Genomic DNA, 23854 nt, shown 5'->3' with positions numbered 1-23854 from the left:
ATACGGCATGACTTCTTTCAGTTACCGTACTAGTGACATCTTGCATACATCGTGTCTACATGTCTGAGACACGTATTTGCTTCTCAACAGTCCGCTCGCTTGTTAGGTCAATCAAACTTCATCATCCCCTATCTGACTGTTTTGTCGTTGTTCCTAGTGTTGCGCCTTATACCGTAAATTCTGGACTATAGAACGCACCTGATTATAAGCCGCACCCACCACATTTTGAGAGGAAAACCAATTTTGTACATACACAAGCCGCACCTGTATATAAGCCGCATGCGCCCACATTTAAACATGTAACACAAACACAAAATTAACCCAAACCTGACTTCAAGTCCCGCGATTGAAACTAAATGTTTTTTTTGGTTTGAACAAATTTATTGACACTAAAAACAGAAAACAATCAACAGCAATTAAGCACATTCACAATATTATATTCCAATATTACGTTTTTAACAGCAAACACAAAGTGGGGTTTGAACAAACCCTCTTGAAAATCTTATTAGCAATCAAGCATATTCACAATTTCATTATATAACATCTTTGTTAGTGTCAATAGATCCGTCCAGGCCAAAGTCGATTGTCCTCGGTCTGAACAAATCCACCGACACCAACAGCAGCAAAACAAACACGACAATCTCAACAGCCACCAAGCACATCCACAATTCCCTATATCTGAACTTAATGTTTGATGCAGACCTGCAGAGTCCAGGTCCTGTTGAAAGTAATCCAAGGAAAAAAGTGTATATTTCCAAAGGTAAGGGTGGGAAAAATATATCAGATGAACACATTTACTCGCGCAACCCCTTTTTCTTTAACCAACTTTTTAACCCCCTCTTCTTTCCTTGTCTGTCCCTCACCTTTAGCGGTCCCCACTTAAACTCGGCACCCCGCGTTTGTTCCGCCCCTCATTTTTCGTTCACCCGTGCAAAACATATCAGAATAAGTGTCTAAAACAAATACAAATAAATACATTACAAATATATACAGTTGCAAATACATATTATACATGGGTTACACATATTTACAAAGAAAGACGGTACACCGAGAGAGTTTTCAAAGCTTTAATAATAATAATATAGCTTTGACAGGGCAGTTAATGGTAGCAACACTCGAGTGCCGCTAGCGGCCGTTAGAAAAATGACATAAATTGGCCGCATCACTGAATAAGCCGCAGGTGGGAAAGTTAGGGAAAAAGTAGCGGCTTATAGTCCGGAATTTGCGGTAGTCTGGTGCGCCTTATGTATGGAAAATATATGACAAAAAATAATTTTTTCGTGGGTGCGCCTTATAATCCTTTGCGCCTTACAATGCAGAAAACACGGTAATCAAAATCTGATGGGGCGTGTGCCCTGATGACTCATTTGGTACTTTAAGTAACTGTTGATGAAGCCATGTGATTGCCCTCTTTTTAAGATTCTGCTATGGACCAATTTGCCTGTTTCACTATCAGTCATGCTGTAAAACAATTTAGTCTTTGTATAGTGAAAGTGGTCATCTGACAGAAGTGGTTGTGTGGTTTTCTCCTGAATGGCAATTTATACGTAGACTTTTTGTGGTTGTGTTTACTTTTAAAGAAACGAGATAGATTCAACAACACAACACAAAAATTTGATTTCTAATAATAGTATCGTATAGAAAATGATCAAATGGTGTTGAATAAAATGTACACAAAGGATTAGTAGACGCAAAACTTAATACTAAATGATTTTTGACTTCCTGTCAGGTGAGATATAGATGAGGAATTAATTTATTTTGAGAGATTATAACTACTGTACATTCTTAACTATAAAGTGCTCCTCTTTAAAAGCTGCATGTGCAAATTTAAGTAAGTAAGTAAGTAAGTAAGTAAGTAAGTAAGTAAGTAAGTAAGTAAGAAACTCAACTTTGCTTTTTTACATCGTATTTTAAGCCTAAACAGCCATAAAGATGGACAAATTCCGGTCCACTTCTTACATTTAAATTAAGACCAGCGGGAAAAAGTCTAATGCAGAAGAGTAACACATTTTGTTGTGATTAAGACACTCGTTTGTGGACTGTCAGCAATAGTCAATATTAGTTATATTGTTATCAACTGATACACGGGAGTCCAACAAAAATATTTTCAAAACAAAACTCGATGTTCTGTACTGACTAAAATTCAAAAGCCTGTACAATCACAACAGCCTCTACATGTGCTGAACAGTGCAACTGGTCCTAAGCTTTCTTGCAAACATGACAAAGGGATGGAGAGGAGACCATGTTGTGACCATTTGCTTTCCAAAAAAAGGAAGAAATAATTAGCTGCATCAAATTGTAAGCAGAAGTGTTTAAAATATAGCTAGAAAAGCACTTTGTATTCTGGAATCTATGGTGAATAATTTGCTTTGGTTTTTTGGTCCACAAACAAGAATTGTATTTATTTTCTCAACCACTTGTTTTCACTAGGGTCCCCGGGGTGCTGGGGCCTGTCCCAGCTGAAATCAGGCAGTGGGCACCCTGGTCTGACATCCAATAAATCAGAGGGCACACATAGACATACAAACTATCACACAAGGACCCATACCTAGGGGCAACAATTGCCACCTTAACTCCGGGCGTTTGGGAGAAATTTGATTGAGCTGAAAAGCTTATAACTGGGTGATCAACTATCTGTTATCAGCCTAGTAACAGATTTTGAATTGTCTGATTTCATACCAAATCGTTGATACTGGTTCCTCTATTGGCTCTTATTCAACCTCTAAACATTTCCTTCCCGGTTCTGCTCCTGCTGTACGATCTAGCAATAACTGGATGTAGCTTGCAAAGACTACATCGTCCAAACTCTATGTCTGAAGGAACTAGCCTATTGCGTTGGCCATGGATAACCTGATTCTGATAGAAGCAACCGTAAAATACTGTCGATAATACTACCCTGAACTGATTTGAGGAACCAAAATCCTCTAAATCACAAACCGCTTTGTGCTCAATTCGGTAATAAAAAACCCCCGAAACCAACAGCGTGTACAGTAATCCCTTGCTGTATCATGGTTTACTTTTCCGGGTTTCACGACTCAGTGGATTTTTATTGTGTTCTGCATTCATATTGGCAAACTAATTACTCCACCCATTTTCTGCCTATGTCTGCCTGTGCGTCAATAACATTGAGGTCTGAGTTGTACACGTACTTAAAACAGTTTGAAAAAAAACTACATTACATACGCTCTAATCTCTTGAAATTTTGAGTTACTCTAAAAGCATCTTGTCAATAAAACGCTCTGGACCAACAAAAGTACCTTCGGCTGAGCCCAAAGGCAGAGGAAGATTATTTTTATCGCCGACAAAGTTGGACTTCTTGACATGCTAAAAAAACTGATGGCGTTTTCACCGTTTTGTTTCCCAATAACTTCCGCTTGACGGCAAAAAATATTATCTGAAGTAAAAAAGTGATAGTGTCCTGGATCAATAGTGCAACAATATAGCAGCAAGATTATTTTCAAAATGATAATTTGACAATAGAGAACTTAATTAGTTTAAGTGATTTAAGTTTTAAAAACAGTACTTTTTTTGTTAAACTAATGTACTATATAGTATACAAATAAATGGATAAATAAAGGGTCTACTTTGCGAGTTTTGACAATCGCTTGTCCTCTTTGGAACCAACCCCTGCGAAAAAGAGGAATTACTGCATAATTTGTGCCGGATGGAATAATATTTGTATCGGATAATGCTTCAAATGCAATATTCATATTGCATCAAAAGTGAGAAAATGGAATCAGAACACCGGTACTTCTGTGATGATGAATATCGCTGTGGCCAATAGGTTGCATGGCGTGGACATAAATCTATAAGGGGAATTGTTAAAAGCTTCCTTGAAAACGGCATGTGTTACAGAACATGCAATAGGATGCAGTCTTTTGAGGGGAGGGAAAAATTACATATTATTCATCCTGACTACAACAGAGGTCCTTTCTCAAGGTTTATCTTTTCTCCTCACACTGAGGTTTTTGAGTTGTTCCTTGCCCACATGCTGGTTTAAGATCAGGTAATTGTGCAATTTTGTAATTGTAATCCTGTGCAGTCCTTTGAGACATTTTTGTGATTAAGGACTATATAAATAAATGAGACTTGACTTGACCTAAGAGTACAGGTTTTTTATAAGGGGTTCGAAAAAATAATGTCATTAGAAACTGAAATCCCGCTTGGTGATATCTTTCGTTATCGATTTTTCCTGAAAGCCTTATTGAAGTTAAAAAATAACCCGTTTTGATATTGTATGATGTAAAGCAACATCATCTAAAAGTCAAGTTTTTTTATTGCATCAAAACATTGTAAAGTCTTAAAATATGACTTGCCACTCTTGCCTTGAATTGCAATGCGTTACGTCACATTTTTGTCTTCATGTCTCGTTTTAGGAGTCATATCCTGAAGACCGCTCAACTATTCAGTAATTCTTCAGTAGGACAAAACATGACTTTTTTTTCTTAAATTGATTAAAGCTTGATATTTTCACTACAAATCAATTTTAATTACTGTTAATAATTTAAAGGTGCTGTTTGACTATAACTCATCTTATTTATTGTGAAAATGCAACAACACACTGGACTAATTCGTCAATCACAAGTGTCGGTGAGTAGTGTAGTAACTGGGGAAAGCGTTTTATACAGTTTGTATTTCAACAACCAGAATCTAAGTCAGCTTGATCACATAATACTTAGAATGATCTGTTATCTTCATATGATTGGTAGATAAATGAAATGGTTAAAACTGGGGTTTTATTACAATATATTTATTTTTTCTATGTTGAAATGTGTGGAACCTTTTTCTATTGTTCATTTTATTTTTAAAATAAGTAACTCAGGGAAAGATGAAATGAATAACTCCAGCTCAACCTTGTGTGAAGAGCAATGGCAAACACCTCAATGACATGTCTACTTCTACTCTGAATATTATTTTTTTCTCTCTGATATGTAATCTTGCCTCTCATCATATGCTACATATATTTGTCTTTCACTTTTCATGCACAACATGTAGAGACCATTAAGCATTTTTAAAGAAAAACACAAAATTTAAACCAGCTCTAATGGCCAAAGTTTATTGCATAATTCTCCCTAGTTTAGTAGATTGTGTAGTACCAAGACCTTTTTAATTCATGCTAAAGTAAATTTTCACGTCATTGCTTTAGTGTGTATTTTAGCTTCTCATGACTTGACAGAAGATACACTTGCATAATTGTACAAAGAATGGTAAACATATCAAGAAAGTCCATGGAAAGGTAATACAATTCTAGTTTTAATTTACACTTTGACTAAAACTACTGCAGGTGAAATAAAGACAGCAACTTGTTAAAACCAACATAACTAACTGCCTGTAAAAAGCAGCAGTATCTTACCTGGTATGTTTACATGCAGGATGTAGTCAAACTAAGATCAGAATTGGGAATTTTCGCACCAATTCACTTAGATCATCACCCGACCTGTGACAAGTATTACCAGTGTGGTTAGAAATAACCTGATTAGAAAGGACCAAACAACATTAGTCCTCCGTTTAGCAACCAAACAATCATCGCACATGTCCTTAACCTGAAATCAAATAAAATAGCATTATGCTAGCTATCCGGTAGCAATAATTATTTTTTTTCAAATAGGAATAAATCGGCAATATACTTTTGGACAGGCTGCGTAGCCTGTAAGTGTTGGTTCATATGTAATTTCCATTTTTGTTACGTTACTCACACTTAGTGGATTTATTTAGTTGGTCACACAGTTTTTGGTCTCAAGTACAGTGTAGCCATACCATACAGTTTCACCTGATAAAAAAATCATTGACTTCAATCATATTGATAAACCCCTTGATTGTAACATCTATGCAACGTAAAACCTTTACAATGTATGAATTGTATGCACGCACGCAATCTAGAGGAAACATTGTTACCTACAGCAATCAATATGGTATTGTGCTCATTTCCCTTTTAGCACCAATAGCGTGCTTCATTTCTGTGTCTTTCTCGCGTGTTTACCAGTGGTTTCCCTATACACGTAATGTATTCTGCTTTCTAAAAACATAGAATTATACTCAATATGTGTGGATACAACTGTGACATTTTGGTTGTGAGAACTAAAAATAACAATGGAAAGGTCACGGAAAAATCAACCATTTTGCTTGAGGCTTGTTTAATGAATTAGCCAGAGTTTGCATTTGTCATTCGTTTGAAATGAAATGAAAATGAAATAATCTGCATTTATATAGCGCTTTTCAAGTCAAGACTTCCCAAAGCGCTTTACATTGTGCTTCACATTTCCCAATAGCGGCCGTGCAGCTATGTAAGGCGCTAACTTGCTTATTGGGGGTATTAGGGGTTCAGTGTCTTACCCAAGGACACTTTGACATGTAACATGGAGGAGCCGGGATTCGAACTGCGATCTCTTGATCCCAAGACGAGCGCTCTACCTTCTGAGCCACTGCCGTTTATAAAGTACACAGTTCTTTGTGATACCAACGAAGAAGAAAATTGATAGCGGAAGAAGATATGAAGCAGGCGCAGAAAGGCGCACAAGAAAATTAGTCGAACGGGTGGATATAAATATCTAATTGAAAAATGAAACAATTAAGTCTGAATAAGGGCATATATAATCTAAATTTTTGCAATATATTAATCTGAATAAGTTTATTCTCTGTATATAAACATACTGACTGTTGTCAGCAAACATCTTACACATCCTGATGGTAAATATTCTGTCCTCAAAAAAATTGAAGAGAATCTATGAAAAACGTCACTAGCTCGATGGCTTTTTGGTACAGTTCCCACCCTAAAACTGGGAAGGCAGGAGTTTATTTCCTTGCCAAAGACCCCTTACAGACTACATGCTCTATTTTCACTACCATAAATGAAGTCAAGTCACCTGTATTTCATTTTTATTAACCTGGGTTATAAAAGACCCTCAAATTTGTCTGACAGTAAAGTAAGCTTTTAATTTGAATTCAGTAAATATATAATCTACTGCTTTTTTTCTTGATCAAGTGAGGCTCTTGTTGAAAAGGTTAGAATCTGTTTTTTTCTTCTAAGATTCGAAACTACAGCCTAAGGTTTATTGGTGCTTTGATGTCTGTTTTTTATTGGTAATCTTAATGATTGCACTCTAAATACCATGTATGACGCCTGAGGAACAGTAAACATTTTTATTTTCAAAAACAAATTGCCTGAAACTCTAAGTATGTCTCTCCCCACAACATTCCTTGCTTGCCCTTTTTAAGAAACATGTTGTTAAAAATAGATTAAGAATGAATAGATAGTGCACTGTGTTTGTGAAAGTGGAGTATATACCATCAGGATGTTGCAGTTTGACCTTAAAGTGTGATGACACAGAGTACTGTACTGCCAGATTACAAGGTGACTGAGGCTTGCATTTCAACTAACACTTGCCTGAGTGCATTTAAGTCTATCAGGACCGAGATCCACATTTTTGATACTTATTTATAGCTTCTTTTTAGATCATTTTCTCTGCCATAATCTTATTTGTGCCATTTAGCTTTAATTTATTATTCACAGTCTTGCTGAACACGGACACATGTGAAATGTGAATTTTGTCAGTCTTGTCAAGGAGTTTTTCCACATTTACTTTGTCACAAAAGGATCTGTCAACAAAGACTGCAAAACAAGTGGACGCACATGGGTGACCTTATGAAGGTTTTGAAGTTAATGATGAAGCTAAAACCACAAAGATTGTGTGCGGTTTTATTAGGACTAACAAGGTTTGTACAGTGGGGCAAATAAGAATTAAACCAACCAATAGTTGTATAAGTTCTCCCACTTGAATATATTAGAGAAAATATTAGAAATCACATTGTTTGATTTTTAAAGAATTGATTTACAAAAGTGGTGGGAAATAAGATTTTGGTAAATACCAAAACTTCAGTTTAATAAGTGTCATGTACCATTTGTTGGCAATACCAGAGGACAAACATTTTCTGTAACTCTTCACTAGCTTTTCACACACTGTTGCTGGTATTTTGTCCCATTCCTCCATTCAGATCTCTTCTAGAGCAGTGATTGTTTTGGGGCTGTCGTTGGCTAACACAGACTTTCAACTCCCTCCACAGATTTTCTTTGAGGTTGGGATCTGGAGATTGGCTAAGCCACTCCAGGACCTTGAAATGATTCTTGCAAAGCCACTACTTTGTTTCCCTGGCTCTATGTTCAGGATCGTTGTCATGCTGAAAGACCCAGGCACGTCTCATCTTCAATGCCCTTTATGATGAAAAGGAGATTTCCACTCAAGATCTCTCGATGCATTGCCCCATTCAATCTTTCCTTTACAATGATCAGTCACTCTGGTTCATTTGCAGAAAAACAGTCCCAAAGCATGATGTTTTCAGCCCCATACTTACCAGTGGGTATGGTCTTCTTCGGATACTATTCATTATTCTTTCTCGTCCAAACACAAGAACCTGTGTTTCTACCAAAAACTTATATTTTGGTTTTCGTCTGACGATAACACATTATCACAGTCCTCTTCTGGATCCTCCAAGTGCTCTCTAACAAACCACATACATGCCTGGAAATGTATTGGCTTAATCAGGGGGACACGTCTGGCAGTGCAGGATTTTAGTCCCTGGTGGCGCATTGTGTGACTGATAGTAGCCTTTGTCATTGTGGTTCCAGTTTTCTGTAGGTCATTCACTAGGTCCCTCCATGAGGTTCTGGGATTTTTCCTCACTGTTCTTGTTATCATTTTGACTCTACTGGGTGAGATCTTGCATGGAACCCCGGATCAAGGAAGATTATCAGTGCTCTTGTATGTCTTTTTTTCAAATAATTGTTCCCACATTTTACACCAGTTGTTTTATCTATTGGAAATTTAGTCTTCTCAGCCTGGTGCAGTTCTGCGATTTTGTCTCTGGTGTCCTTCAACAGGTCTTTTGTCTTGGCCATAGTGGAGATTGGAGTGTTAATGAATGAGGTTGTGGACAGGTGTCTTTGATATTGATAAAAAGTTAAAACAAAATTACAAAATTTTGTGCAGGCTTGGGGAGTAACTGAATACATGGAACGGCAAAAATGATGTTGGCAAGCTGTTTGGATTTATTTTCATTTTGTTTCTGTCGCATTTTATGTTAGTTTTGCCGGAGATCAAAGAGATCAAAGCCAGGAGAGAAAGCTTACCACGCGTTGTGAGATTTTATTCATATTTAGTTTCTTTTGTCTTTTATTAGCATATTTGGTATTGGAGTAACCCAAAGGTAATTGAAAGTAATCAAGTTAAAGTAACCCTACCCAACCCTGATGATTACAGGCCTCTGTAATCTCCAATTAGGAAAACTTGCACAGGTGGTTGACTAAATACTTATTTGCCGAAGTATACATGAATCTTTAAATACGTAGCTGTAATATAGTGGTGGATTTATAGTGAAAAATAAGTAAAAAATCTACACATATGATAAAAATATTAAAGGTATGAAAATAAAACAGCCGCAATCCGCCAAGAGGTCTTGATGCAACTCTTTATCCATTGCCCAAAGGATAACCTGCATAGCATTGATATTTTCACTGCGACTTTCATGGTATAATATCTTGATTAAATTGCCCATATGTCAGCATGTCTTTCCATCTGTCTGGCTCTGTGTGACATTAAATCATGTTTCAGGTCAGTGTGCAATTCATGCCAAGGCAATGGGAAGATGTACGCTCACCCATTGGCGCTCGCACATGCAGCTCTTCGCTAACAGAAGGGCTCAAAGAGTGCGTAATGAGAAAAGGTCCTCATGCATGAAAACTCACAGCAGCAGGCTGGATTCTCACGCACTAACATTTGCAAAACGCGCACGCAACATTGAGGCCATTGCTTCCTAGGAACAGTCTGTTTTGTTTAACCCCGCGGAGTTTAGGGTATGCCCTTTCAAAATTGCATTCACAACATATTTGACATCACTCCTTCCCCAATGTGAGTTTTTTTCTGAAATTTTATGTTTAATTGAATCATGTAAATAACAACACCTGACACTACAGATTAATACATCTGTATGTTTTTTTTATTGCTATTACTTTGTGTTCAAGGTATAAATGAGGGGTGATTTTAGTTTCATAGGTTTGGGGGTGCTGAGCATTAATGCAGTCATTAAAAATAAAAAAGGCAGTATTTCAAACTCAGCATTATAAAACTTACGTATTAATTCGTAACTTTCTCTAATAGTAATTGGTTTATAGATAATCGGTCAAAATGTGATAATAATGCGTCATGATTTGCCCATTGCCCTCACCCGTGCCTGCCCGTTTGGCTCCAGCTGCTGCTTGTTTCCTGATTGGTTCTCCTCCTATTTAAACTCAACACTCTCATTCACTCCCTGTCAGTCCGTCAGCGAACCTCCGCACATGCAAGGCGAGCATTTTTTGACTCTGGCTCCCGTCTGTCCCGTCCTATCCTGTATCCTACTCATCTGCTCCTGGCTTCCCTATGGTCTCCAGCTATCTGACTTGATTCCTTCCTCCAACCACGCTCTGATCTCCCGTTCCGGCTACCTGACTTGATTCCTTCCTCCGACCACGCTTCAATCTTCTGTCCCGGCAGCCCGACTTTTTTCTGTCCACCGACCACGCTCCGCTCTCGTGGCCTTCCTGCTTCTCCTGCCCAGCGATCACCCAATCGCTGGCGTTTGTTTTCCCGCTCCTGTCTTCTCCCCATCCGCAATAAAGCTTGGTGTGAAACGTTACGCGTTTGGGTCTACCGTCTGTTCTGGCTCTGCCATAATGTGGTCAACTGATTAGAAGAAAATACATAATTATCAGAATACATCTTAAAATGGTATTCTGGATTGGATGTTTTTAACCTCAGCCGATGTTCATATTTTTCTTCTCCGTGAGTTTTACCTGTGTTCTCAGGGACTTCTTTCTACCTATTTCTCTCCTAAGACGACCATATATAAATAAATTAGGAGGATTTTTATTTTTTTATTTTTAAACTCCTACCTGAACATGGCGCTTTTTTTTTACAGAAAAAACTGCGGACGTCCATGCTGATGGTGGGAGGATGACCACACACCTAGCTTCCACACACGCAACAATTAAGCTCGGCTGATCATTGTTGCATTAAATTCAATTTGATTAAAATAGTAACGAACATCTGTTGATAATATCAAAGTCATGGTATTGGGTGATAAAATAGTTGGACAAGATAAAAGCTGTATAACATATTCTAACTGTAATACACCGGAGCCTCCACAGACTATGCCGCTATGCCGCAAGTGACACTAGCCGAGCAGAAGAGGAGTGGTGCCAGGAATCAGTGGAGTATTTCCAACGCGGGATAGTTGACTTTTATTTTTCTATGTTTATTTTTCAAACATGCCTTTTTATCATATGTAAGCTTACCCTGTCCGTTATAAAGGAAAGAGAGTTTAAAAACACTACAATTTTGGGGGGTTCTTTGGTCTGAATTTGGGGCTTCTTAGACACCACCGAAAAGGGGCTTGTCACGCCCATGGTTTAAAATGTACTTTTTGTTCTTCCTTTGCCTTCATGAGTCCGATTTATTTCATCTAACTTTCCTTGCCGCATTTTTTCAGCTTGGACACTATACAGTATGTTCTTTCCTTCCTGGCAGGGAACGACTGCATGATATTCAAAACAACAGACTGCAGTTGCTGCTGTTGTTAATCGTCATCTTCCTCCTCGCTGTTCTTTCATTTTCATTGATGTTGCTCTAACTGAGGGGTCTAAAACCTTTTTTAAGTGGAAAGCTACTTTTTGTTACTGAAGGCGCAAAGGGCTACTATTTTGATATACATTTCTAAACATTGTTATTACTGTTTTTACTATGTTGTTACTATGATACTACGAGGTTATAATTATTGGATATTAAATCAACCACTAAAGACATCATTTCATTTAGAAATCAAGTTTACGATAAAATTGTAATGTCGCATCACTGGCGGGCTATTTTTAGAACCTACGCTCGGGTTACTCAGACGTTCTTAAGGGGCTATTTGGTGCCCGCAGAAACCAGGTTGGAGACCCCTTCGCTAACTCATCCTTTTCGTTGTATTAACAGTGTTGGGCGTGTAACTGAAAAATTAGAATTAGTGACAGTTACTTCATTTAAAAAGTAATCCGGTTAACCCCCAGATTACAAGCATCGAAAATTAGTGTGTTACTCCGAAGAAACAATTTAGTTGCAGTCATTGAATCTGACCCCCCTAAAACTACTTAAAAATACCCACAAAATAAATTACAGGAAAACCTGAGGAGGCAATGATAGCTTTATATTGTTTTTCCTGTACAATCCTGATAGCTTGCAAACAAACACTTAGCCGAGAGACTCTATCCATTTTGTGTCTTGGCTTCCAACCACTCCAAGATCTCCCTCTCCATAATTGGTACTCCCTGAGAAGTTTTCGTTTTTCCTCTAGGCATAGTGTATTGCAAAAATAATTTTACGGAAAAAATAAACAAAATTTGCTACTGTTGACACACAACCAACTATTGTATGTGCATTAAGCTTAACCATTCCCTTGATTTGCTTATTCTATTTTATAGTTGTAAAATTGGCCTGGATGAGTATATACAGGAGGGAGAATATCTCCATAACCAGAAATTCAGCATTTTCATACTCTTCAATTAATGTTGCTAAAGGATCAATGGTTGTATGTGACGATGTGAGTGTTTCAGGAATGTTAAGCAGGTAGCGGACATTGTGATACATTATCTGCTGTCACGATTACCCATTGCCCTCACCTGTGCCCGTTCGTTTGGCGCCAGCTGCTGCTTGTTGCCTGATTGGCCCCTCTCCTATTTAAACTCGGCGCTCTTATTCATTCCTTGTCAGTCCGTCAGCGAACGTCTGCACTTGCAAGGCAAGCATTTTGGCTCAGTCCCGTCCGGTATCCTCGTGTGTCCTGTATCCGGTATGGATCCCGCCTGTCCCGTCCTTTCCGGTATCCTGCACCCAGTATTAATCCTGTCTGTCCCGTCCTGTCTGGTATCTTCCTCGTGTATCCGGTATCGATCCTGCCTGTCCCGTCCTCACCTGTATCCTGCGCGTCTTTCCTTGGCTTCCTGTTTCCCCACGCATGACTCCTCTGCCCCTCTTCTTCTGCCCAGCGATCGCCGAATCGCTGTCGTTTGTGTTTGTGTGAAATGACTGCCCCATTTCCGTAAATAAAGCTTGATATTAAAGCGTTACGCGTTTGGTTCTCCCGTCTGTTCGGGTTTTGACATCTGCATTTAGTGAATAGCAGAATAACGCAGTAACTCTTCAAATATGAACAACAGTACAGTTATAAAATACTAATAATCAGGCATTACAGTACAGTACAGTTAACTGAGAAAAGTAATTGTGTTCCTGGAACGTGTTCCTTTGTAATGTCCAAGTCCTAACACTGATTATTCGTAATATTACGATTGTATTTGTGGCCCCATCATAACATATCCATCTTTTAATCTGAATTAAAATTTGGTTATAACTGAATGCATTTTTTATCCTCCCATTAAAAAATACTTTAAGATTATAAAAATGTTCCCTCGTTTGTTTGTTGTGTTTAGGATCATCCATGAGGACGGTTTCTCCGGTGATGATGTGAAGCAGTACAAGCCTGTTGTGTACAGCAACACCATCCAATCTCTGGCTGCCATTGTCCGTGCCATGGACACACTGGGCCTTGAGTATGGAGACAAAGAGAGGAAGGTGAGTCCTTGTGTATAATTGTGTGCGCTCTTTTGATTATGAGCTGAATGGTTTAGTTCCTTTATTTGTAGAAAAACAAATGTTATCAATGAACTGAACGGAAAGAGCAGAAGAAAACAAATCTCATTACACGTACGTGAGTGCAACATTTTACTTTTAATGTGCCAATGGGGCTTAATGTGGAGATTGACCAGTCTAGGGTTTAAATTATCATAGACGGTATTGGCACCATTCCAGGTTTTAGTTACCTACTGCTAGTCCCTTCATTTGTTTATGTTCATTACTTTCAAACATCACACAATTAAGATATTTAGTTGCTGAGACAAACATGACAGTTATGACCCAAATTACCACTGATAAATCATATCAGGGGAAGAATGGGGAAATCCTATTTCTTCCAAAGAACACCCACCAAGATGTTTTTCCTCCAAAACCTTTGCTTCTAAAATGCTTCCGTTACCTGATGGAATAAACTACTAATAGTATGTTCTCAATAAAGCAAATATAAAGGTTACCGCGTGTGCGGCACAGTTCTGAGGTTGTGAGATCAAACCCCCTGTGTGGAGTTTGCATGTTCTCCCCGTGCTTGCGTGGGTTTCCTCCGGGCACTTCGGTTTCCTCCCACATTCCAAAAACATGCATGTCAGATTAATTGGCCAGTCCAAATTGTCCCTGGGAGTGAATGAGCAAATGAGTTGTCTGTCCCTGTGTGCCCTGCGATTGGCTGGCAACCGGTTCAGGGTGTCCCCTGCCCACTGCCCGAAGATGGCTGGGATGGGCTCAAGCACGCCCGCGACCCTACTGAGGATAAGCGGTGCAGATAATGGATGGATGGATGGATGGACGTTCTCAATATTGTTGCCCATGGTTATAAATAAAGCAGTGCTCACAAAACCTGCGTGGGTTATAACTAGGCATGCTTCATCCCACATTTAAAATGTGCTTTTACCCTCATTATTTACCCAGACTAAATTATTGACTATTGTAAAGATTTTGACTCTTTTTTTTGATTCTTCAGTAGAACCTGGATGAGTAGTGTAGGTAATGGATAACAGTAACATTGTATGAATCAATATAAATCAATAGAAAAATGCAAGATCAGAAAAATCATTGTTAAAAATGGGCAAAATGACCAGCCCACAGAAAAATATTGTTTTGCAGCATGTACGGTGTTCTTACAGGTGCTTGAAATACTTGAAAAAGCTTGAATTTTAATTTTGTGATTCCAAGGAATGAAAAGTGCTTGAATTTGGGGGGAAGTGCTTGAAATTGTTGATTAAAGTTTGATTAAAAGACACGCCGACACTGCTCTCTGGTGGCGTCACTTTACCATTGCATTTCTTCCCTCGGGATTAACGGCAGCCCATTTAGTTTGTATGGCATTGTTCTATGAAGCGACATCGCCCCCTATGGGTTGGTAAGACTAAACGGAGTACTATGAAATTTGTAGAGATTGCAAAGATTACATATCACTAATGGACATTCATTATGGGCCCTGGACAAAATTAAGGTAGCGTTTCCCAGTGGTAAATTGTAACGGGAAGAACTTAAATGCAACTGAAAATGTAAGCAATATATAACCTGCATTTAACCCAACACCTATTTGGGGAGAGATTAGTCTAAAAACTATTTACACACATTTTGTTCAGATCCACAAATATATTCACGATTTATCCATGACCTAGAAAACATATTTTTGATAAATGCATACCGTATGTAAGATTAAAAATCATTAACATAAATTATCGATATATTGATGGATCTGTAAAACAAATGATTCACACATATTTTTTCTTTCAATGGTAGTGGAGGAATTGAAAAATTGGCTTTGAAAGTCCTCAAAAAAGTGCTTGAATTTGACCAGGACAAAGGCGTCCAAACTGGAGGTACACCGATTTATCCGGCGCTGCGGTTATTGGCACAGATATTTGGGAATTTGACGAATATCAGTATCAGCTTTTTTTTTTCCAAATATTATTAAGACTCTATCCTATTTGCTTCTACAAACCCTCTTCCCTCCGCTTCCCTCCCCTCCCTGCTTGCCACCCTGCACCTTCAGATTGGAACTTGAGAGCAATAGCTCTGCTCATTCCTGCTCGGTTAGTTTTGGTCTAAGTGAAAGATTGGTCATGTTAGTTTTGTTAAAATTGTAATTTGTTTTCTGTAAAAGGTTTCAGAGGGCGATTAAAGTTGTAATTTAATTTAACAAATATCCTTTTTTTTTTTTAATTCTTACTCCAATGTATAAACCTTTTATAGCAAACTAAGAGCGGCTCCAAATATCGGGTATCAGCCTTCTCTGAATACTAATAGTCTGTATCAATATCAGCCCTTAAAAACCCATATCGGTCGATCCCTAGTAAAAACCCTGTTTACTAGAAAATCAAGCCAAAATTAGAGTAAAAAAATACAACATAGTATTTGAAAAGAGATAAATGCAGTGTAGTCAGAGAACAAGATTATATTACAATTCAGGATGTACTAGAGCCATGTGATGTTTCATATGGTGTTACCAAGGTGATGGTTTAACAAATAATCATGGGTTTTCAATGCTGAAGATCTCCACACGCTGTTATTCATGCATGAGAACATATGCTACCGTGACATGATTGCTGCACCACAAGGAGGAACAAATTTCGTACTAAGTAAATTTTTATTTGCTTCGTATTGAATTACTTTCAAACCTCTCCTTACATTCAACATTGGAGTAGTCAATCGGCTATACTGTACAACCATTATAGTCACTCCTGGCCACAGGTTCACAGCTACCACATGATTCAAGAACTCTTTCTACTAGACCAGGGATTTCAAACTCATTTTAGTTCAGGGGTCACATGTTATAAAAAAAAAACATTCTCATGGGGGGCTGGACTAGCCAATTAATGGCTTAAAAAGTGTAGTCTTTGGCAAGGGGGGCAATGAGTGTTTTTGAAGGCCCACAATTAAATTACAATTCAGGGATTTAAGATTTGATGTCAAAACGATTATTAAGGTTTTTTTTTTCCTTTCGCTAAGATTTTTTTTTGGTGTGTGTTTAGAAATTGGGCATTTGTAAAAAATAAAATTTAAAACGATTTAATTCATTTCCACTACAGTTTATCTAACTCGGGGAAACTTTTAAAGGCTGGAAAGTGACAAATAAAGTAAACAAAGACAAATTGAAATGATTCATGAAATGATTTAAAAGTGTTTGTGCTTTTGATTTTTTTTTAAATAAAATTGTTAACTGAATATGGGAACCTCGCTGTTAGATCTCATATCTATTGTACAAAGGGGCTAAAGTTTCTTTAAACTCTTCCTAACACTGATACGCTGATACTGATACGAAGGAGAAGGATGATTTGGGATGGGTCAGCGGACCGGGGTCTGACCTGCAGCATGTCAACCCCTGCATTTACCAGCTGGCGTCGTCGTTGATGTCATGCTCTTTCCGGACATTTTCAACATCTTACCTAGTGTTTACTATTCTGTGTACAGTAATGCTAATTGTAATTCACCCTGTTCAATCCTGGAAGGGGGATTACCACATGTGAGGTCCTTTCTCAAGGTTTCTCTTTTCTCCTCACACTGAGGTTTTTGAGTTTTTCCTTGCCCGCATGCTGGTTTGCTAGTTTAAGATCAGGTAATTGTGTAATTTTGTAACTGTAATCCTGTGCAGTCCTTTGAGACATTTTTGTGATTAAGGGCTATATAAATAAATTTGACTTGACTTGACTTGACTTAACACACTTAGGTGCCATTTTTTTAATTTTGTAATTTTGATTCGCCTTAAACAGTGTGTCTGTGTGTTTTTTGAAGTAAAATAACATCATGATGGGTTTCCTCAATGTTCTCTGGTTGATTAATTAATTGTCTATAGCAAACACTGCGACGGTGGGTGCTTTGCAAGTGGCGCCTGGCTTTGGCGATGTCCAATGGACATATTTAGAACGGCAAGTAATTGTTTGACGCTATGCAGCCTATTTTCTCTTGTGCTTCTCTCAGCATTGTCTTTCAAATGATGTGACGGGCCACATTTTTTCTGAGCACCATGAGTTTGACACACCTGTACTAGAAAGTTTTATTCTGTTTTGAGTCAGCCAGATAAGCATGCAGCGTTACCATTTGACCACAAGTAATTTTGTATTACCAAAATGAGAAAGGGAAATACTTGCTGCTTAGTCCTTAAAGCAGAAAAGGCAGATAGAGTTGTTTTCCAGCTCCACCTTGTATATTCAGCCTCCTGAGAAAAAAAATCATCACGTGGCCTCATAATGCAAACGCAAGGAAAACAACAACATCTGGCGCTTCTTCGTAAAAGGCATCATATTTCAATACTTGATTCTAAAATCAAAAATACGCAGCAAGTTAGGGATTTATTGGCAGATACAGTATTTGCATGCAATATTTGGTGCAGTAAAATGTGACATCTTAAGTGCTAAAAGTAATCAAATGAAAGGCGTCCTAGTTTGGTGATCATGGACTTGCAAGGACAACATTGTTCTTCAACATTCATCTCATCTCATTAGCTGCACCGCTTATCCTCAGTAGGGTCGCAGGGGTGCTGGAGCCCATCCCAGCAATCATCAGGCAGTGGGCAGGGGACACCCTGAACTGGTTGCCAGCCAATCGCAGGGCAAACAGGGACAGACAACTCGCTCGCTCATTCACACCTAGGGACAATTCGGACCGACCAATCCACCTGAAATGCATGTCTTTGGAATTTGGGAGGAAACCTGAGTGCCCGGAGGAAACCCATGCAAGCCCAGGGAGAACATACAAACTCCGCACAGCAAGTCTGGTAGCTGGATTTGAACCCACACAGGAGGTTTCCAAGACCTTAGAACTGTGCCGCACACGCGATAACCACTGCGCCGCCGTGCTGCCCTCTTCAACATTCATGTGATTGTAAATTAATTTTAGAGCCTGGGGGCCAATTGCAGCCCTATTGCTAGTTTGAGGCCCCTGCCTTAATATAAAAGTTAAAAGAACAGTGTGTATGAATGGACCACTAGATGTCGCTGCATTCTGTTGTGCAACTGATGAAGTGCTACGAAGCGCAAGTAAGAATATGAACTACGGCGACTCACACCGAACATTGACTGTTTTTTTTTGCAGAGACAGAAAAGAAAGGAGAAAAAAAAAGTAGCGGAAAAAAAGCACAAAAAGAGAAGCAGAGTCAAAAAGAAGGGAAACAAGAAGGAGAAAAGAAAAAGGGATAAAAAAGGGAGGAAGTGGAAAAAGACAGACCAAAGAGCAAGAAAAGCAAAAAAAGGAAGACATGAAGGAAAGACTGAAGGAGAGAATAAGGAAAGAAAAATGGGAAAACAAAAGAAAAAAGGGAGAGGGTGTGAAAAAGAAAGATAAAGAGAGAAAGAAAGAGAGAGACAGAATGTGATAAACAAAAGAGATAAAAAAGAGAAATAGTGAGAGATGGGGAAAGAGAGGGAGAGAAAGAAAGAAATCCAAAGATAAATAGAAAGAGAGGAGAGAAAAAAGGAGAGAGAGAGCGAGAAGGGGAAAGAAAAAGAGAGAGAGAGAAGAGATAAGAAAAAGGGAAGAGAGAGCCAAATAAGGTAAAAGACACAGAGAAAGAGAAACAAAGAAAGAAAAAAGAGAGACAGGGAGAGTGAAAGAGAGGGATAGAAAATGAGAGAAAAGGGAGGAGAAGAGAGAAAGAGAAAGTGGGACAGAGAAGTACAAGTACGGCGTTTGTAGAAGCACCTGGCTTTGGCGACATCGGGGCAGCAGTAGCTCAGGAAGTAGAGCGCTCGTCTTGGGATCAAGGGATCCCAGTTCGAATCCCGGCTCGTCCGTGTTACATGTCGAAGTGTCCTTGGGTAAGACACTGAACCCCTAATACCCCCAATAAGCAGGTTAGCGTCTTACATGGCTGCAATACAAGGCCGCTATTGGGAAATGTGGAGCACATTGTAAAGCGCTTTGGGAAGTAATTGACTTGAAAAGCGCTATATAAATGCAGATCATTTCATTTCATCATCAAGTGGACATATTTCAACTTGAAGTTCGTTTTTCTCTTACGCTTCTCTTAGCGTTGTCTCTCGGGCCGGATTCAATCCTTGTTTGACAGCCCTGTTTTAGAGTGTCAAATGTGGATCCCTTTCGAATGCTGAATTGCCAACAACATCATGATTCATCATCTCATGAAAAACTATCCTGAGGCTCCCGCCAAAAGTCAATTATTCCAATTAAGGGAGTCTTCCTCCAAAGCCGCTAAATCCTAGATCACACAATTTCAATGATACACCACTAGGGGATTATGAATGTAATCCAGAGAAAAGGATCAGTTCTGTGTCCGCGAGTGCAATGGATGGAGGTTAATTGGAGTTGTAACGTCGGCAAACACAAAACGCTGGATCACACAGAAAGGATTGATTTTGTGCTCCAAATATGAATCAATGAAATGGGAAGTATTCGAGAGGGCAATATTTTGAATCTTTCAGTTATTTGCCATGTTTTTCTCTTAGAAACATTTGATTTTGTAACAAGCATTATGGCCTGGCGTTGCTGGGGATTCTATATTGGGGGGATGGTTGGGGCGATGGTTTGTTCAAAAAGGGCCAAGAAGCCATCAGGAGCGCCAAAGAGCCGAATGGCCACCTGTAGCTTCAGTGCCACTTGTACACAAAGGCAGATGTTTATCAATTGATTTATTTTTTTGGGGGGGTGCCTTGACTTGAAACCTAGCTAAAGACACTAGCAGAAGCCCAAAAAGAACGGTGTCAATTTTAATGAAAATAGTTTCGGCGCCTATAAGCCACACAGGAACACACATAAGCACATTAATTGTGATTCATTAATACATTTAGGTAGATTAGATTTGATATGATGCGCCAATGTTCTGAAGCACCCTTGTGATATCAATGCCAAGGCATTTTGGCATGATTTTTTGAATGCCACCCTTTTCCAGACCATTTTTATTCGTATCTACAATCGTAGGATGGATTTGATCAACATACCTCAAACATTCATTAAAAAAGGAAACACTGTCAGTAATCTGTAAAGTCAAAAGACTACATTGTATGCTACACCTAACCTCCTGTTTCAGGGCCCGACAACTTTCACTGGTTTACCCCCGCCGCATCATACGGGTGCCCTGCCCATCCTTAAGAACGCGTCCACAATCCCACTATCCTGTTTATAATGTACCAAAACAGTGTTCTACCCGTCCTCCTGTACTCCTCCACATGTTTTTTCACGATGCTCTTTGTCACAAACCGTACCAAACTTACACGGATCACTAACACAACAGCTAAAATCATCGGCCTACCCACACCCAATCGCTCTTAAACAACAGAGGCGTGTTCAGGAGAGTGAGCGATTGCTATCGCTAGCTATCGCTAGCTTCTGAACGGCCAGTGATTATTGAGCGCTCGCGTGCCCGAGTAATCACGGGAGAAAGACCGCTTACTTTGATTTCCAACATGGCGTCGACAGTGCAGAAGATGGAGGATCTCACCCTGACGAGTGCTGTTGGCGATGTAATATATCGTCTTACATTGCCTGGTAATGTTTGTGAACAATGCAAGACAGGTATGACCCTTCCACTGCGTTTAGGATAACCTTAACTGTGTCAATATGCGAACTGTCGCTCATATCAGCCAACTCGCTCAAAGCAAGCTGTAGAACGAAATCCATTGTACTGTCGTCGGCCATTTTGGATCAGTAAGGCAATCACAGTGAGCGATTACAAAACGTTCAGCAGTGCGCGGCAAGCGATTAACAAGCGACTACATGTCTGATTACTCTCCTGAACACGCCTCAGGTTCATTATCCGACTGGCAAACTTAATCGTCCAGGATTTCCCTTATGCGCTACACCAATAGTTCATCCCGCTACCGTCAGGGTACAGATACAGCAAAATAAGATTCGGGAGGGCCTATCTCAGGAAAAGCCTGATACCCTCTGCCATTTTTTTCCAGACAACATGCCACGCTGACCCATCTTATCCGTCTACCCTCATTGACCCACTGCCATGTATGTGTGTCATTCTTTTGGTTTTTGTCTTTTTTTTTTTCAATGTAATGTAATGCCTGTTGTTTTCTACCGGTATATAATAAATCACTATGCAGTTTGTAATCTGTGTAATCATATCTTTATTTTTCTTTAAAAAAAAAACACAAGCACACTAACACACGTCCACCACGTTGTCCTAACCCTTTACGAAAGGCATTGTCTGCTTGTAATTGATTAGATACAGAACAACAGAGATTAAAATGACACTTTTCTGTTTGATTTTGACATGAAATCTACCATCTTTTCATTTTTTCTGCAATGTGTTTATGCATACTGTGTAGCACTGTATTTCCTAATAGACGTAAAGAGGAGTACTGACATACATATAGTATAGCTCAGACCCCAGAAAATAAATTTCAACATGTTCTAAAAGATCCTTCTTTAAGCCTTTTCATTTTATTACACTCCTGGGTTACAAAAAACAGGTCAACCCGCTTGGGTGCGGGAATTAATGAACAATAACTCTATTGGCTAATAGAGACAATGATGTAAATAGCCCACTAAAGTAAAAACAACGAACAACAGTGTGAAATAACAGTCAAACAGTAAGCTAAAATAACGAGCAACTTTGCGCAATAATAATAGAGAAAATAATGAAGAAAACTGGCAACCTTGAGGTGTGAGAATAAAAACAAAATAGATCATTTATATATCATTCCCCTTTTGTATCACCAAAACAAATGAATTATAAGCAGATTTTACTGTCCAAAAAACAGAAAGGATTATTTACTTGCCAGTCCCCCTTTTCACATCACGGAAACAAAGAAAAAATAAACCGATTTTATTGTCCGAAAAAGAGAATAAATTATTTACTCAACACTTGTCTATTCAAAAGCTAGCACATAAACTGTATGAACAAACAGGTATGTAGTTTCTTTAATCACCGACAGGCGGGTGGTCAGACTGTTGATAAGAAAGGTCTTCGCTATGATTCAAATACAATCGTCCCAAATGTAGAGGTTCCCCACAAGTTGTAGTGCCAGGTCATCCGTTCCATGGGTAAGGGATCTGGCGTTGGTGAGTTACAGGCTCAGCAAGGCAACTTGTGAGTGTTGTTACGTAGCCGGAACTGCGGCGCGGCTATTGCCTCCTCTCTCGACGCCTCCTCATTCTTTTCCGGTTACGATTTAAAGAGCATCCAACGGTGAACAGAATTTCTTTGTGCTCATCTGACGTTCCTCAGAGGACGATTTAATTGATGAGTTTCTTTTCAATATAACAAGCCCGCCCTACCTGGCTGTTTGACTGACAGCATACACCACCCTATCACAGTCGCGCACACAGAAACACGCCCACTATACACACATGCACATAACCTGCCCCTGTGATAGCATTTGCTGTGTGCTGTCCGGTGCTAGGAACAATGCACGATATGTTGATATTAATAACAATAAAGACAATTCAGCTCAAAATCCAGTGATCCAGTGATAACTGAAGCACAAAGTAGTCTTTGTATTCATACTGGCCTCCCCAAAGAATTGTTCTAACCACAATTGTTTTTAAAAAAAGAATAGTAACTGTAATTGCTAACTCTTTTTAAATCAATCCATGTCCCATTTAGTGAGGAAAAGCAGTACTTACTGTTGAGTGCACACTACTGCCGCTGCTAAAAACTCATTACCATCTGATAAGAAAGAACAATTCATGGACTGAATGGACAGTACCAAGGCAAAGGTTCCTTGCTGGTTGGCATAGCATAAACCCACTTATTCAGAAAAGCATTGGCTCATTCTAGAATTATGCGTCAAGATTTGGACACCTCGCCCTGATCAACCATTTATGGTGTCGGAATATAGTCGTACCTCTTCCTACGAGCTTGATTTCTTCCAGGATCATCCTCGTACCTCGAATTGCTCGTGTTTCGTGAGAATATTCCCGATATGAAATATTTAAAAACAAATTTGTCTGCTCCCATCCTGCCAAAAGCATCCAAGTGAACAGCTATAAAGCACATTTTCCTAATCACTATAGCCCATTCAAATATCAATTAAACATTTAGATACAGTTATAAGATCAATGAAATTATAGTCACAAGATAAAATATGAGTTTATTATAAGCATTGTGGGCACCACAGTTCTGAGGTCATGAGATCGAACCTCCTGTGTGGAGTTTGCATGTTCTCCCCGTGCTTGCGTGGGTTTCCTCCGGGCACTCCGGTTTCCTCCCACATTCCAAAGACATGCATGTTAGGTGGATTGGC

General features: G+C 39.1%; 1 protein-coding gene across 1 annotated transcript in view; it reads left to right on the top strand.

Annotated features, from left to right (window-relative positions):
- The window catches only part of LOC148362391 (guanine nucleotide-binding protein G(o) subunit alpha), a 119420-nt gene that overhangs the window by 16849 nt on the left and 78717 nt on the right, over positions 1–23854 (top strand). The window contains exon 3 of the mRNA XM_088339798.1: positions 13496–13637. Coding sequence (XP_088195924.1) covers positions 13496–13637 — 142 coding nt within the window. The remainder of the gene's footprint in view (positions 1–13495; positions 13638–23854) is intronic.

Source organism: Urocampus carinirostris, chromosome 7, assembly GCF_059441175.1.
Source record: "Urocampus carinirostris isolate Australia breed hairy pipefish chromosome 7, RoL_Ucar_1.0, whole genome shotgun sequence".
Taxonomy (NCBI): domain Eukaryota; kingdom Metazoa; phylum Chordata; class Actinopteri; order Syngnathiformes; family Syngnathidae; genus Urocampus; species Urocampus carinirostris.
Note: the sequence above shows the minus strand (reverse complement) of the source record. Positions and strands in the feature narration are given on the sequence as shown.